At 41.6% G+C, this 17,169-nt stretch overlaps 1 protein-coding gene across 14 annotated transcripts in view; it reads left to right on the top strand.

Moving 5' to 3' along the window:
- Positions 1-17,169, top strand: part of LIMCH1 (LIM and calponin homology domains 1) — a 331,860-nt gene that overhangs the window by 223,100 nt on the left and 91,591 nt on the right. For 8 of the 14 annotated variants that reach the window (XM_023253162.2, XM_023253168.2, XM_023253165.2 and 5 more), the window contains exons 5-7: positions 5,381-5,411; positions 7,644-7,754; positions 14,966-15,161. In XM_023253162.2, coding sequence (XP_023108930.2) covers positions 5,381-5,411; positions 7,644-7,754; positions 14,966-15,161 — 338 coding nt within the window. Of the gene's footprint in view, positions 1-5,380; positions 5,412-7,643; positions 7,755-14,191; positions 14,585-14,965; positions 15,162-17,169 lie in introns of those variants that run through there. The other 6 variants (XM_019829586.3, XM_019829584.3, XM_023253163.2 and 3 more) reach the window with 5 other exon arrangements.

The raw sequence follows: 17,169 nt of genomic DNA, 5'->3' as shown, positions 1-17,169 counted from the left end.
AAAATTAAAAATAGAACTGCCCTACGAGCCAGCAATTGCACGACTAGGAACTTATCCAAAGGATACAGAAATGCTGATTCAAAGGGGCACATGCACCCCAATGTTTATAGCAGCACTATCGGCAATAGCCAAAGTATGGAAAGAGCCCAAATGTCCATCAACTGATAAATGAATTAAGAAGATGTGGTGTGTATATACACACACACACAAACACACACAATGGAACACTACTTGATGATGAAAATGACTGAAATCTTGCCATTTACAGCAATGTGGATAGAACTGGAGGGTATGTATTATGCTAAGCGAAATAAGTCAAAGAAAGACACCTATCATATGATTTCAGTCATATGTGGAATTTGAAAAACTTAACAGATGAACATAGGAGAAGGGAAAGAAAAATAAGATAAAAACAGAGGGAGGCAAAGCATAAGAGACTCTTAAATACAAGAACAAACTGAGGGTTGGTAGAGGGGGAGCTTGGGGAACTGGATTATATAGGTGACAGGCATTAAGGAGGGCACATTCCGGGATGAGCACTGGGTGCCATATGTAAGAGATGAATCAGTGGGTTCCACTCCTGAAGCCAAGACTACACTGTATGTTAACTAACTTGAAAATTAAAAAAAAAAAAAAAAAAGATTTATGTTTAAGGAAAACCTATTTATGGTTTGACTTGTAACTTTGTAATGATGTTGTAAGGTCTAGGAAGCAGAGTATTGCACGTGTCTCATAAAATAAAAACGTGAAGGTAAATATCAAGCTTTCCAAACAAGACATATTGGCCTTCCCCCTGTGTACGGCTTTCATTCTGATCAAATGTAATGTTTTTAAAGCAAAAATCACACATGGAGAGTTAGAATGTTAAAAAGAACGAGAAAAATGTTAGGTGAGACTTACTGGAGGGAGAAGCAAGAGAGAAATATGCACAGAATCTGTGTTAGACAAAAAGCCTTTATTGGCTCTCGTTGGGCATTTGAATAGGCTCTTGGAAGACTACAAACTTGGTAAACAGATCCGAGCACTGTTTGTTATGCAAAGAGGGCAATAGATTCTGGAGAAATCGCTTCCTCATTTACATTTGTAACTGTTTTCTCATATGTCAGTGATCAGGTTCTTTGAAGATGGATTATTGGCTATTTGACTGCTGTTGACTGTGTCTACTCACTGAGCCATGTTTGTGGCCAAAGAATTTTTGGGATAGAATGGCTCAATAAAAGAAAAGGCAGTGTGCTTCTCTGGAAAGGAATGGCTGGTGACCAGGGTAATGAGAAGAAAGATCGTCATGAGATGGTAGAGATAACTTTCCTGTAGCTTAGAAGTCCTTCACACTCTACACATGACATACAAAACATTTCCCACTTTGGTCAACAACATTTGGCATGAATATGCCCTAATAATAAGCTTGATTACATAGATAGGGTCTGTGGACTGCATACACTTCTTTTGATTACTTTTGGGCCATTTATCATGGAGGAACAGAAAAGGGAGAGAAGCCAAAACTCAGGGCTCTTAATTGTATACTCGTTGCCAGTATTGATTGGGGGGAAAAAAAAGGAAGCTACTGAATGAAATCAAGTTAGTTCACATTGGATTTTATGATTCGTGACTGGGAACTGATTACATAAAATCATTTCAGTCTTGTCAAGGTACCTTTCTTTAATATTTCTCATGGAAAAAAATTACTTAAGGGCACAAACAGAATACCAATTATGGTATTTGAATATGGAAACCACCATAAACCTCATTTTAGACATCACATGCTCCATATACTAATCCAGCCTCTATAAATTATTCATTTTAGGAGATGGGTTCTGCCTCATCTGACATGCGTAGTTTGACCTAGGTGGCAAGTGGCCAGAAGCAGTAGTAACTATATGACATCATAACAATTAGTGATATGCATATCGCTTGGAGGGTGAAGGAAAGTTTGCTTTGACGGTGTTGGCAACTGCATTTTTTTTTTTTTGAAGCTATTCTAAATCAATGTGTCACTAAACCAGGAGAATTTTGAGACAGTTTGATTTTAGAGATTCAGAGTTTATATCACCTCTACTGCCTATCTACAAAAACCTAGGTATCAGGAAGCCAGGAGTCTGGCCCCTAGACCTGCTACTCCCTGGGTCTATAATCCTAGGCAAGTTCTCTTGCTTCAGTAGGGCTCTGTGTCTTTATCTATAAGATGGAATTGGACAGAATGTTCTCACAGGTATGATTCTAGCTAAAGCTTGCTCAGTGTTCAGCTCGCTCAGATCTGGGAAGATGGTCCAACCAACTTGTGAGGAAAAAGACACAGAAAACAACCTGAAGAGGAAAAGTCACTTAGACTAATGAATGACATACAGTCAGTCCCTTCTCAGTTACTGTATCATCTTCCCCTTCTCCTGTCTTTTTTTTTTCCTTCTGTCATTTTTCTTTATCTTTCCAGCTGCTTCTGTTCTCCATCTCCTTTTCTTCCCTGTGCTTCCCCTCTCTTCTTTATCTTGTCTTTCCATCTCTCTCCCCTTTTGTATGCTTTTTCCTCATTTTCTTCCCTTTTTGGTTCTTCCTTCACTTGAGAATTATTATTTTCTTTAGGCAAGGCTTTCCTATCACCTTCCGTAACTTTATCATTTTTCGTTCATTCATTCAGTAACTATTTACTGAGCGGCTACTATGTGTCAGATACTTTCCAGTCATTAGACAACTGGAATGAACAAGATAGCCAACACTTCCTGTTCACAGGTAATTTACACACAGTGTCAGGAGATAAGAAATACACAAGTAAATCAAAAAGATAATCACAGGGAGTGAGTGATAAGTGCTGATAAGGAAGTAAAAGATGATGTGAAAGATAGTGACCATCACAACATATACATGTATCAAATCATCATGTTGTGTTTTTTAAACTTACACAGTGCCATATGTCAATCTCAGTAAAACTGGAAAAAAAAGATAGTGACCAGTCCAGAGGTGGCCAAACATAGCCCCTCTAAAGAAGTCGCATTTCAGCTGAAGGTTGTGGGCTGAGACATGAATGGGAAGCAAGAACCAGCCATGTGAAGACCTACAGAGCATTCAAGGCAGAGGAAGTTCAAGTAGAAAGCCTGGAGAGGAGCAACAGACTTGCTCTTTAAAAAGGATAAGCAAAGTATCTGGTGTGGTAGAAGGGTAATGAGCAAAAATGAGTGTGGTAGGTGGGCAGCCCACAAACCTGGCAGGATGCTGAACCTAGAATCATTATGGAGAAAAGTGTTTCCTTCACTGTATGAGTTTCTAGAAGAACATAAGGAACTTTGTATTAAAATTATACCATAAATTCATTTACAGTACTTAGAAACTCATTTCTAGTTTTAATGAAGGGTGGGGCATAGAATGAGCTATCTGCTTCACAGCTTTTCTGTAAATGATGCTGGTTTCATCTGGCACCAGACAGGGAACATTTGTAACATATGTAGATTCTTATCGCTATGGTAGATTAAAATACAAGTGCTGCGTCTTTCTGCTTTACCCTCTGAGGGTTGAGCAGAACATTAGTAGAGATGGAAAACACCCCTTGACGCCACTAATTAATAGGGTAAGCCATACAGTACAGGGGCAGATCCCACAGAGCAAATGTGGATACTTTCCTGAAATGTTTTTTTTTTTTTTTAATATAATTTATTGTCAAGTTGGCTAACATACAGTGTATACAGTGCGCTCTTGGTTTGGAGGGGTAGATTCCCATGACGTGTTTTTTTGTGTGTTTTTTTTTTTAAATGCTCTTTAGTTTAGCTTTTATTGGAGGTAATTTTTCTTACTTTTCTTTCTTTTTTTTTTTTTTGAGAGGTAACTTGAGTAGACTAAAAAGAAAAAAAGAAAGAAAGAAAAAAAAGAGGGACAAGCTGCAAATGATTACTGCATGTGTAATTTAGTGAACTCTACCTGTAATGGATGCCAGACAACCTTGATGGGGAACGAAAGCCTAATCCAGAAAGGCATGCCGCAAGTTTATTCCAGGGAATTGAAGCAATTGCATAAAAATGAGGAAAGGCTATGGCTTGCTCCTGAGCATGTCTCTGAAAATTTTGGAAGCGTTTTCACACAATTGGTTGTTAGGTAGAAATCATTCAGCAAATATTTTGTGAGCTCCTACTATGGGCCAAGCAGGATTTTTTAGAACTGGGTCACAATGATAGTCAATGAAGTTTCATTATCAATACAGAATACATTTTTTGCTCCCCATTCTTAACTTATCTTTCATTACAATTTCAAATCTTGCATAGATTTTTTTTTGTTTTCATCATTTTGTTTTGTTTTTGTAAGTTAAAAAATCCCAGCAAACATCTAAGCAGGTAATGCCATAATTTTTTTTCTACTAAAAAGGGGAAACTTGAAAACTTTCTCTTAAATCCGAATGAGACCAACGTTTCCTTCAATCCAAGCCCTTGTTGATGGGTTTATCTCCTTAGCATATACTATCTTGTTTTCTATTCCCTGAAATATCCACTGACTTAAAATTGGACACCTATTTATTAATATGTTCTTTGGGTCAGAATAAGCAGCAATGAAGTAATTGGTGTCTAAGTGCTTGAAGGAATTCTTGACTGGTGTTTGCAATACAATTATATTCGCCCTTCCCCTGCTCTCCACCCCAACTGAAGTTACTGTGGGAAAAAGAAATGCAGTCCTTCGTTTTTCCTAGCATTTACTTGTTGACATGTTAAAGAAACCTCGGAATAATTTTGTAGAAATTTTTATATTCCACTGTATGAGTATTTTGAAAGTATCAACAACTAGCTTTTTTTGTTTATAGTTCGAGAATAAGTACTTATGTATTTTTTAGAATGCACATGTGTATATTCGAACATAACACACATATTTTCCTGCTTATGGCTAATTCCCAACACTAATTTCTATCTGTAACAGACAAGAACAAATATTTGAGTAACATTGCCTCTTCTGCATATATTTTCAGGTCTGTTTAATTAAGTAAGGTTCTAGAGCCTTTAGACTTTTAGTACTACTTGTACAAAGATTTTGGAAGGGTAGTAAGATTTTGATTTCACAGTGGTCTATAATCAAGGCACAAATTTTACCTTAACAGCTGAGCTTTGAGAGTACAAATATAAACAGTCCTAGTTTTTAGATGGAATCCTTCATTTTCCAGATGTTAAAAGGCATTCATCTTTTCATGGTGCACTTTGGAAGGCTGATTTCGTCTCGTCCTTTTGCATCTTGCTTCCTAAATGATTTTATTTAGTACCTGAAATCACTCATCATAGACCTTAGAAAAAATGATATATTCTGCTGATTTCATGATATGTGTCTGCTTCAAGTACATCTTAGAGGTGTTTAAGGGAAGATCACAGGGAAGCAACTGCTATTCTGACTGTATTTTCTTTTCCTTTTCCTTAATTAGGAGCCTTGATTACAGTAGGAAGCTGAAAAATGTAAGTGTTTTCACTTCACTTTCAAAACATCTTTCCTTCTAATTTTTATGGTTCAGGTGTAAAATTTAGCTCATAAGTTCATTGCCTTCTGTATGCCTTGCTAGGAAGAGTCCTTAGAACACAAAGATAGGTGTCTCTGATAGAATAATCAATCACTGTGATAGAAACAAAAATTATAGATGGGGGAGTTTTCTGTAATTAATAAGGACTCATTCCAGAAGTAAATAAATGAAAGCTCGCACTCTGCAATTGTTTCTTAAATACAAGATGATCTGTCTCAGCATTAATCTCAGTTCCTTTCTGTTTGTAGGCACAGATGGGATTATTAAATAAAGCAGCTGAGCACACTTTTTTTTAGGGAAAAGATCAGCATGATATAAATAGTGTTGACTGTCATGGGTCTGTACTTTTTCTGTTTTTTTTTAATTAATCTTTTGGGTTTTTATTAATACTTCCCCAAATCAACTTTTTGGAGTTGGATCTTATTTTCAAAGAGCAAGTACATTAGTGCTTTTTTTTTTTTAATGGGAGAGGGTTAGAAGGGGTAAAGGGGAAGAGAGAGACAGAGAGAGAGAGAGAGAGAGAGAGAGAGAGAGAGAGAGAGAGAGAGAGAGAATCTCAAGCAGGCTCCACACTCAGCACAGAACCCAAAACAGAGCTCAATCCTACAACCCTGGGATCACGACCTGAGCAGAAATCAAGAGTCAGACACTAAACCGACTGAACCACCCAGGTCTCCCAGTGCTCGTTTATTTTAACTTTAAATTAGGAATCTAAGAAATGACCTTGTGTATATAAAATTTAAAAGTGGCTATGACCCCTCCTTTTTTTTTTTTTTTTTTTTTAATTTCCAGGGTGCTATTATATTTGGTTGACATTTTCATTCTTGTCTTCTTTTTCCTCCTGTAAAACTAGGGCTATATGCCATTTTTTCTCATGCATTTAAACAAATCGGAAAACCCATAATCTAAAACACAACACCGTTCTATCTTTCTCCTGTCACACCTTTCAAAATAGCCTCATACTCTTAGCCCACATTAGTTAGTTTATGGTCCTAGTTAATGTCCTGACATTTGGAATTGTCTGTTCTCTGGAAATTTATTTGTAAGCAATCAGTTTAACAAGACTTTCTGGAAGTTTTGAAGGATTCCTGAGGTGCAATTTTCCCACAGAGGTGGAAAACCGAATCGCATCGTAGCATCAATACCCACAACCATATTTTGGGCCTGTTGCCATCTGGAACCATGTACACATATCACATTGTCCAAAGCATTTCCTGGTCTAGCAAGTGGAGGGAGGAGGTACCATAAGTACTTCCCAGCCTGATTGAAGCAATAAGACCACATGTGAAAGTAAAATAATAGCTTTTCCGTAAGCTTCAGATCCCAATAATTCAGTTTTAAGGAGCTCCTCTTCAGCCTTCTGGGTTTTCTGGAAAAATTGATGCAAAGAGCATTTGCCTTTGTGGACAGTTTCTTTGGAAAAACAGAAAAAAAAAATTAACTGGGGACTGCAGCTTCAGACTCTTGAAACTTCTTGGGCATTTGTAAGCATGCAAGGTTATTTAACTGGCAGTAATCTTGTCCAGGCTACAAATTCCCGTCTCAGATTAATAGGAATCTAACTATACCCCAAAGCTGGATATCTGAAAATCGTACTCTCTATTGGATTGCTTTCTTCTGATTTCAGTTAGATGGGTTGTGTTGCACTTGTGTTGGGAACCACTAACTAACCTGGCTCACTCCTCTGAGGTTTTGCAGTTGATCTTAGCAGAACCTCTCTGCCCACAAATAGAAATCGTGAGCCTCTAAAAAGACCTTCTCTCAAAAGGGATTGACAACCCGTTTCCTGCTTATCTGGGTAAAGGCTCCGGAGTTATAGAAAACTTCTACTTCCTAATTTTGAAACCTTTATTACATAAAAATAATTCTGGAGGATTTGTTTCTCCTTCTTGCCATCTTAGAGATCATTTTGTTACAACCAACCTTTTCCTAAAACTGGAGCTTTATTTTAACTACCGAATCATGTTTGTGTTGACTGATGGAGCGTTGGGTTCTTATTAAAATGATTTTACATTTAATGGCTACCTCATGGATGGTGGTTTTTATGCATCGGTGTTGCACGTTCTCTCCTTCCTGCTTTCCTGTTAGTGGAGCATTACGGATCCCTTAGCTTAAAAAGTAATTCTCGAGGGAAAATTCTCCTGCCCTTGGGCATGGTTTTGTTTCACAGGTATTAGTTACCATTTACTGGCTGGGAAAAGCAGCAAACAGCTCTGCATCCTATAGCGGAACCACACTGAACCTGAAGGAGTTCGAAGGCTTGCTGGCTCAGATGAGAAAGGTAACTTGACTTTTCTTCTTTATCCCAAGAGGTTAAGATAAGAAGGGAAATCAACACATTTGCTCCTTTTTAAGATGATGGTTTGGTGTGGTGAAATTGCACCGCGATGTCTTGCACTCAAGGGAAGGACCGGTTGTCTTACCAATGAGTTCTCTGCCTTGTGTATCCCATGCCTACTTGAACTTTTTGTAGCCTTCAGAGAATGGAAGGTATGAGCTCTCCCCAACTTTAATTCCCAAAGAGCAAATTCAGTCTGTGAGTATGTGGCTTTGCATGCCAGAGAGCTCAGTGCTTGTTTTCTTGGGGGAGTAACGCCTGAGTTAAACAATACAGTATTATACGAAAATGAAGACTTGCTCTGCATTTGTCCTAAAGGTCATTTTGCTTACCCGTCAGGGCGTTGGTGTGGGTGAGAGGTAAGTCTGCCAAGTTCTTGCTGGGTGGGCATCCACTGGGCTCTGACAAATTAGAAACATTCTCTCCTGAGATGTGCATTTTATGGCCATTGTATTCGGATGACCTGGAAACTTGGAAAACATTTTTTACACTATTCAAAGCTTTATTTATTTATTTGATTATGGGAAAGACTGATCTAATGTAGGAATTTGTCAAAGAAACAGTGGGATGTTTTATGTGTGCCCGCCTGTATGTTCCTTTTAAGGTTCAGCGATGTATGTGAACTCATCCAAAGTTCTAGGATATAGTATTACCTGTGAGCAGCCCCACCCAACCAGCCTAGCGACGTGGTGAGGCTCACTTGAGGCTCACTTGTATCATCCGTGGGTTTTGGATAAGGTCCGTATTGTAGCACAAATAGTTAAGGCCTTGCCCTTCCTCATTTCTCAAACATGCAAACTAAATGCACTAATGAGACCCCCTGAGAGACATTCGCACTTTGACAAACTTGCCCCCCCCCCCCCGCCTGTCCCCACCAAGACAGAGAGTGAGCAAGTGGCAAAGGGGCAGAGGGAGAGAGAGAAAGAATCTTACTGGTAGATGGGTCATCTTTCTTTTAGATTTTTAGAGAGAGAGCACAAGTGGGGGGGTGGGACAGAAGGAGAGAAAGAGAGAGGAAGAGAGAGAGAATCTTAAGCAAGCTCCACACTCAGCATGGAACCTGAGGTGGGGCTCGATCCCACAACTCTGGGATCATGGCCTGAGCCAAAATCAAGAGTCAGACGCTCAACTGACTGAGCCACCCAGGTGCCCCGCGTCGTCTTTTTACAACTGTTTAAAAGCCCTGCCTCACAGTTCCTCTCTTTGCTGGATTCTCTTGGAATCTGATTTATTTTTGTTATGGACATTTCTTACTAGCTCAGCTCCTCTATAATCTTCAAGTCTCTTGGGGCGCCTGGGTGGCTCAGTTGGTTAAGCGTCCAACTTCAGTTCAGGTCATGATCTCACAGCTTGTGGACTCGACCCGCATGTCAGGCTCTGTGCCGAAGCTCAGAGCCTGAGCCTGCTCCGGATTCTGCGTCTCCCTCTCTCTCTGCCCCCCCACCCCCATTCATGCTCTGTCTGTCTCTCTCTCTCTCTCTCAAAAATAAATAAACATTAAAAAAAAATTATGATCTTCAACTCTCCTAGCTTTCCCTTCTATTGAGACCATTCTCTATGTCAGCTGCCTTGAGATGACCTGTTGTTGTTAATAGCTGTTCCCTTTTTTTTTTTTATTTTTTAATTTTTTTTTTCAACGTTTATTTACTTTTGGGACAGAGAGAGACAGAGCATGAACGGGGGAGGGGCAGAGAGAGAGGGAGACACAGAATCGGAAACAGGCTCCAGGCTCGGAGCCATCAGCCCAGAGCCTGACGCGGGGCTCGAACTCCCGGAGCACAAGATCGTGACCTGGCTGAAGTCGGACGCTTAACCGACTGCGCCACCCAGGCGCCCCAATAGCTGTTCCCTTTTTAAAAAAAAATGTTTTTTACTTATTTTGAGAGAGAGAGAGAGAGAGAGAGTACGTGCACATGCATGCATGGGGGAGGGGTTGAGATGAGGGAGAAAGAGAATCCCAAGCGAGCTCCACGCTGTCAGCTCAGATCCCAACATGGGGCTCAATCCCACGAACAATGAGATCATGACCTGAGCCTAAATTAAGAGCTGGACGCTTCATCAGCCGAGCCACCAGGCGCCCCCAGCTGTTCCCTTTTTTTAATGAATGTAGACAACATCACAGGACACGAGGGAATACTTGGTATCCCTGGACAAGGCATGACTTAACTAAAATGGCCCGCTGTAGTATTCCCATACCTCTAGGTAGAGAGTAATTGACCTGAACTTCACACCTGGAGGTGCTGGAGATATCTGTTTCTCTGGAATATATTTTATTTCATTTTATCTATTAAAACTGGCCTTATCTGAGAAATCAGAAAACCCTAACAGTGACTTAAATAAGATAGAATTTTATTTCAGAGTCACAAAAAAGAGGTCTGAATGTGAGCAGTGGGCAGGTGATCATCACATCGGGCACCCAGGGTCCTTCTTTTTACTCCAACATCCTCAACCCTTGGGTTCTCACCTTCTGGTCCAACATGACTGGACAAGCTGTAGCCATCTTATCCACATTGGGGTCCAGAGAAAGGAGGGATGAGGGGAAGAAGGGCCTATGCTTTCCCTTTAAACACACTTCTGCGAAGTCATACACGCACCTCTGTCCCATTGACCTAAACTCAGTCACACATCCATGCCTCACTGCAAAGAAAGACTTGAGAGAGGTAGACTGTACCGCAGCTAAAAACTGTGGATATTTTCAATGGAGAAGAAACGGAGAACAGATATTGAAGGGACAGCCAGGAACACTTCTGCATGGATGCAGGCTGAAATAAATTTGGAATTAAAAGGTTTTCTTTCACAAAGGAGACTAGCCAGAAATTTTTTAGATTCATTTTCCTAGGGTGAGAAATGTGTATAAAAATTATCAACTTGTAAAGTGACACATGTAGAGCCCTTAGCGTAAGCTTCTGGCACATAGTGGGTAGTCATAGTAGATTGCTGTTGCTATATACTGAGAAAAGATCTCTGAAAGCATAGTGACGGTGGCCTGTCAGTGAGCCTGGATATGTCAGGGGGGGGTCTCCCAAAAGAGGGGACTCTGAAGTGGAGCAAAGGAGAAATATTGCAAGAACGTTGAGACTGAAGGAAGAACCACGGGGACTAAGGTGGCCTTAGAATCGTGGGGACGGGAGCTGGAAGGCAAACATTCTAGGTTCTTCCTCTCTACGGCTCTCTCTCTCCTTGAGATTTCCTCACATCGGGGAACATGGCCAACAACGTCCACAGGGTTACCTACTTCTAGCTCCTTGTCCAGAAAGCAAGGGAATTCTTCCTCCTTGGCCCAGCTGCACAATTGCTAGGGCTTTACCCTGGCCCAGTGTGGGTCCTATTCCTGAACCAGGCTCTGTGACCGGGCCAACGGGTGCCGTGACTGACCTAAGCACCACTGCTTCAGGAGGTGAGGGATGTCAAGTAGAGCAAGGGATGAAGAGCGGGGAATGTGATAGGCAGGAACAGACCTCTGCCAACATCAACTTCTCTTCCCTTACCCTGCCTTATTTCTTCATGATACTACCGCCCAACTTTGTATTCATTTATCTGTTTATCTTTGGTCTCTTCCAGTAGACCATAAGGCCTGCGAGGACAGGATATTTATTGGCTTTGCAGAACGTTGTGTCCCCAGCATTAGGACTGTATCTGGCCCGTGGAAGATGTCCATCAATATCTGAGATGTAAATAGCTTCCCCGACCAGAGTGTGGTGGGTGCAGATGGGTCATCAGGTTGGAAAAGTAGAACCCTGAAACACTCCGGTATGGGAGTTAGCCACTTTATAAATCACAGAGAAGAAGAAAATGTTGAGTGGTAACACAGAGGCATCTGGAGTTTCTCGGATACTGTAAGTCACCCGGCAACCTTAGCTGGTTCTCATTATCTCTGACAAAGGAGGATAAGAAGAGGACAGATGAGTGAAACAATCCAAAAATACCAGAGATGTTGGTAGTTCACACTGCATTCGTTAGCTCACGTCTACTAGAACAACTAGCAATTAGTGCACTGGACAGATTTGAGTCTTCTCTCCCGTCCCTAAAGTGCTCTCTGTAGAAGACAAAATGCTGCTGGGCTCCTGGACAAAAACCATCGATGACATAACTAGACCCCACAAAAAAAGGAACTTAGACCGCGCTAGCCTTTGTGTTGGCTGATAGCTTTTGCTGTCCCCCAGAAGCTTAACTTTGCATGACTTGATGGACTCCAATAAAATTGTTCACCCAGCTAATGTCCACATCTTTACTTCTGGCAGAAGAACCAGCTTCTTGCTTCACCCTGAGGTTCCAAGGGACCAGGTTGGCCAAGGATGACCACGGGTGGCTTGTTTTTCACTTTACAAACTGGCCAAGCCTTTTAGCTTCCAGCTCTTGCTTGATCCGCGGTTTCATTCTTGGCTTTCTACGCAGTCATGAACAGAATGGCTTCTCTGTTTTTCTTTCCCATAACAAGCTGTGAGAAAGCAGCTGAAGCTCCAAGAGACATGTTGACTTTCTCTTTCTTTCTGTTCTCTTGTGGTTTGTAGGGTAGGGGGAAGAAGACATTTGGGCCTTTGGGGGAGCATTTCTGATTATTATTATTTTCTTGAAAATCCAGTTTGTAATGCTATGCCAAGCGGCTCGTAAAACTGTGTCCTTTCTAGATGTGACCAGTGGCCTAGCTCCAAGTGTGTGCCCTCCCTGATGAAAATTGCATCCAAGGCATCTAGTTATGGGGTATAAATGGAGAAGAAGAGTATCAGTGCATGTACAGATTGTGTCCTTAACTACATTCATAAGTTCTGTATGATTTGCATGTTGACATGCACATGCCCAAATGAATGCATGGTAGTAATTATAACCATAGCTAACACTCTTTGAGCACTTAGGCGTCAGGCATTTTTCGATTGCCCAGCAATCCTGTGAGATAGATGTTATTACTAGCTCCATTTAATAGATGAGGAAACTGAGACCAGGTAAGGTGAGATAACTTGCTTAAGGTCACACAAATGACAAGAGGTAGACCCGGGATTTAAACCCAGGCAGTCGAGATTCCAAGACCATGCCCCTACCTACCTCTGTTTTGCAGTGTTTATAGTTTGGTGATTTAGGCATAAATGGCATTTAGCAAAAGAGCATCATCCAGGTTAGCATCGTTCACAGAGTAAGAACCTAGTGAAGGTCCAGTGGTTGAAGAGATGATGCCGGTAATAGCAACTATAATAACACCCAAGTTGATGGAACGTTGTCAGGTTTTACTACTTGGGATTTGGAGACGGAATCTTGTGTTGGAATCACAGTTTTCCTGCTTACTATGTGACCTCAGTTAAGTTACGTAACCTTTCTGATTCTTACTTTTCTCTTCTATAAAATGAGGACGAGACTAACCACATCACTGTAGGGTTGTGAGGATTAAATACATGTACAAAAAAGCATCACGCATGGCCATAGACACAGTAAGGATTCAGTAAAAGCGACCTTCATTTTTTCAGACATTTGGCCCAATCTCAGTGAACAAATAACCCAAGATTATTATTTGCATTTCCCAAGACATTAAATACAAAACCATATCCAGTTTAGATCTATGCTTTTCAATTAGTTACGAGTTCTTTCTTTTGCAGCTAGTCGGGCCTGGCTTTTGTTCAAGTCCCCGTTAACTTTTGACCTACAAATAAACTACCTTAATTTCCATAACTGGAATTTCTGCCTTCCTCTGGAGGGTCAAATGGGCCACCCTCACCCAGGCCACTGGACAACCTATTCTTGGGGGGCAGTAATCAGGTCCTAGGTGTGGAGACTGCAGAGTGCTCCTGTCGGTCCTGCCCTCCTCTCTCCCACTCCTCCCTTCCCTCCAGGCAAAACCCGTGTGTGCCTTGTGAATTACAGCCTCCCTGTCCCCTCAGCACGCCTCCCGCGGGGGAGTGTGTCAGAGGGGCTGGATAGAACTGACAAAAGCAGCTGGCAAAGGCACTTCCTACAAAGGCATTGGCTCCAGTGGGCATATTAGTCAGCTCAGACAGTTTCCAAAATCGCTAACATGGAGAGAATATTTGTTTATTTTTCCTTTCTGTTGGGAATGTGGAAGGGACCTTCCTGATCATCCCAGGACATCCACAGTGTGACATTCCAGTCCTTGCGGACGAGAACATGCCCCTCTGCCAGCATCATCCACAGCCCTCATTTTAAGCGACAGTCTGGAGGAGATTAAATTGAGGTTTATCTTTGAGTGACCGGAGTTATTTTTGTTTTCGTCAGCCTGGACTATTGTAATTAATGCGAAGACAGTGGCGGGAACAAGGCTTTTATTATAATACAAGGGTGAGGATGGCTTTGACTGACCTTTCTTCTGCTGGGGTTTCAGTGTTTTAGTATGTGCTGCTTGCGCTGGAAAGAATTTATAATCACAGGCTGTCAAAGACGGCCATTGTTCTCACTGCTCTGAACATGTGGGTCAGCCACAAGTGCTTTCAGCTCCCCCAGCGCCAGGAGCTGGCCGAGAGCGAAAGCATGCCTGGATTCTTCTGAGGCATCAGGAAAAGCATTTTGCATATTTTTCATTGCTTTTTTTTTTTTTTTTTTTTAAACTTTCTGCCTCAGAAAGACAGCTCCCTTTCAGAGCAGGAATTTCCCTTCAAGGTAGCAGGAGATGGAAGCATGCCGCTCCAGGACTTTACGGAACTGATTCTGCTGCAAAAAACAAATGCCGTGTGCATTTGCCAGATAGCGTAAACAGGAGCAGTTGCGTGGCTACGCCGGGGGCTCGGTCCCAGACCGGGCATGCGGTTATGGATTCCGAAAGACGGGTCAAGGTTAAGGTTTTCGTTTTTTATTTTTGCTTTTGTCTGTCACTGTATCCTTGTGAATCCGAACGTAATGATCTTTTACTCTTAATTCCTTTGATTTTTTTTTTTTTTTTTTTTTGAAACGTGGTGGGGTAGGAGCTACTTGGATTTTTGTTTTTATTTATTTATATTTTGAAAGGCGCACGATTTTCTGATCGGGACAGTGGCAGCAGGGAAGGTCCCGGAACGAAATGTTGGCTTGTAGATGATAATCCGTGCCATGGTTTTTCCATGCTGACACTACATGCGGGATCTTTGGAAGATCACTGGAGACGGATTTTCCTGGCATTGTAGGCGCTCCCTCTGTTGCTGAAGTGTCTATAATCCTTTCGTTTTATTTTTGGACAGGAGACGGATGACATTGAGAGTCCTAAACGTAGTATCCGAGACAGTGGCTACATAGACTGCTGGGATTCTGAGCGCAGCGACTCCCTCTCCCCCCCTCGCCACGGCAGAGATGATTCCTTCGACAGCCTAGATTCCTTTGGCTCCCGCTCCCGGCAGACACCTTCACCAGATGTAGTCCTCAGGGGAAGCAGCGATGGTAGGTCGCAGCCTTCATACACTGCCCATCTTTAAACTAAACATTAACAAGAGCCGCCTTGTCCCCGGTGGAGGGGAGGCGGGCTCCGTATCCACCTTGCTGGAACCTGGTAACTCTAAACGGGGAGAAGAAAACGTGTTTTCGTGTCGGTTTTCGTGGTCCTTAGAATTTGGGTTGGCTTTGCCAGCAGTCTGAACGTTGCCTCAGTGAGCATATCTTCTAGCGGAAAATACGTTACATCATGCCTCCCCTTGGTCTCTGTGAATCAAGACGCTGTGCAGGACATTAGCTCATAAAGTGTGCCGAAGGTTTATGTGCTCTGGGTATGAGGCAGGGAAATGTTTGCGCACCACACTGTATACGTGAAAATGAATCAACTTCCAGCAAACTGGAAATGCGCTATACACACATAGGAAAGTTCTGAAGCTCAGGAAACTTTAATTGGCGGGGTTTTGGCAATCTGTTCCATGCCTGTGATACCTGACCGTTGGCTGGAACCACGCGGGTGGCCCTTAATGTACACAACCCAGACTGCCTGCTTGCTCTGAGTCTGGGTTTGATTTAAATCCCATGGATTTTGTATCACCTGCAAAGAATGATCATTTCTCTTTGGAGAAATGTGTGGTCATGCAACCTGATGTGAATTTAATGCCTATTTTCCAGAAGCTGTTTACGTTCTTTATCTTGCACCTTTGTACTTTTAGGAAGGGAAGATGGCTTACTTCTGCATGTATAAACTTGCAGAAAGACGCTAAGGCTGGTGGGGAATTTTTTATTTGTTTCTGAGTTTTTTAATGTGTTGCTTGATTGTTGCTAATGTTTCTAGAGACTTAAGGCTTCTCTCTGAGATAAAAATTCTCTTTTATGGCTAAATGACCCCTTTCAACTATAACATTCTATCTAAAGTACTTGAGTGTTTAAGGTGCCTAGGTCCTGAGTTAACTGCTCGACAGCTAGTATCTCATTTAGTCCTCAGTGCAGATTATGAGAAACATAGTCTCTCACTTAGCCCTCCCACAAGCCTGAGAGACATTTCTTATTTGTATTTTACAGATGAACCTTAGAGAGGTTAAGTAATTGCCCTTGCGTTGTTAAATGACAAATGTCAGTGTTATTAAGTGGTGTAACAATGTTTGCCTTAAGAAACGTGAGTCCGAAACTTACACTCTTAAACTGAATTTGCGCACACTTCTGTTTACCTAATAAATTTTTTAAATTCTAGAATGACTGAACTAATGTTTTTGTGTAGTACTTAAGCTTTCCAACAAATAGATGGACCAAGGGGCCACATAGTCTTTGACTCCAAAAGAATCCCATGGTGCATTGTGAGCTGCTTGGGAAACATTTCTAAAATTGTATACAACATCTTAAGTACCACACCCACAGTATTAGAAGTTACAGTACCAAGTGCAGGACTGAATTGAGGTTTCGGCCCCACCAAAAGGTGGGGATTTACTTTCACAAAACCTATCGAAACCAAACTATCTCATATTATTTTGATTGTTTTTTTTTTAATTATTATTTTATTCATCTTGGTGTTCTGGAAGTGGCAACACAGATCCTTTATTCTGTCACCAGCTTCGAGGGGTTCAGAGTTTATAACGAGCCACATCTTGAAGAGATTTGAGATGGTAATTACTAATATTGCACTAATATGTGCTTGGGCACAATTTAGCTTGCAACAATTAAGATTGATAAGCTGAGGTCTTTTTTTTTTTTAATTTTTTTTTTCAACGTTTATTTATTTTTGGGACAGAGAGAGACAGAGCATGAATGGGGGAGGGGCAGAGAGAGAGGGGGACACAGAATCGGAAACAGGCTCCAGGCTCTGAGCTATCAGCCCAGAGCCTGACGCGGGGCTCGAACTCACGGACCGCGAGATCGTGACCTGGCTGAAGTCGGACGCTTAACCGACTGCGCCACCCAGGCGCCCCAGGTCTTTTTTTTTTTTAATTTTTTTTTAACATTTATTTATTTTTGACAGAAAGAGATAGAGCGTGAACAGGGG

This window comes from Felis catus, chromosome B1 (assembly GCF_018350175.1).
Source record: "Felis catus isolate Fca126 chromosome B1, F.catus_Fca126_mat1.0, whole genome shotgun sequence".
NCBI lineage: Eukaryota > Metazoa > Chordata > Mammalia > Carnivora > Felidae > Felis > Felis catus.
Note: the sequence above shows the minus strand (reverse complement) of the source record. Positions and strands in the feature narration are given on the sequence as shown.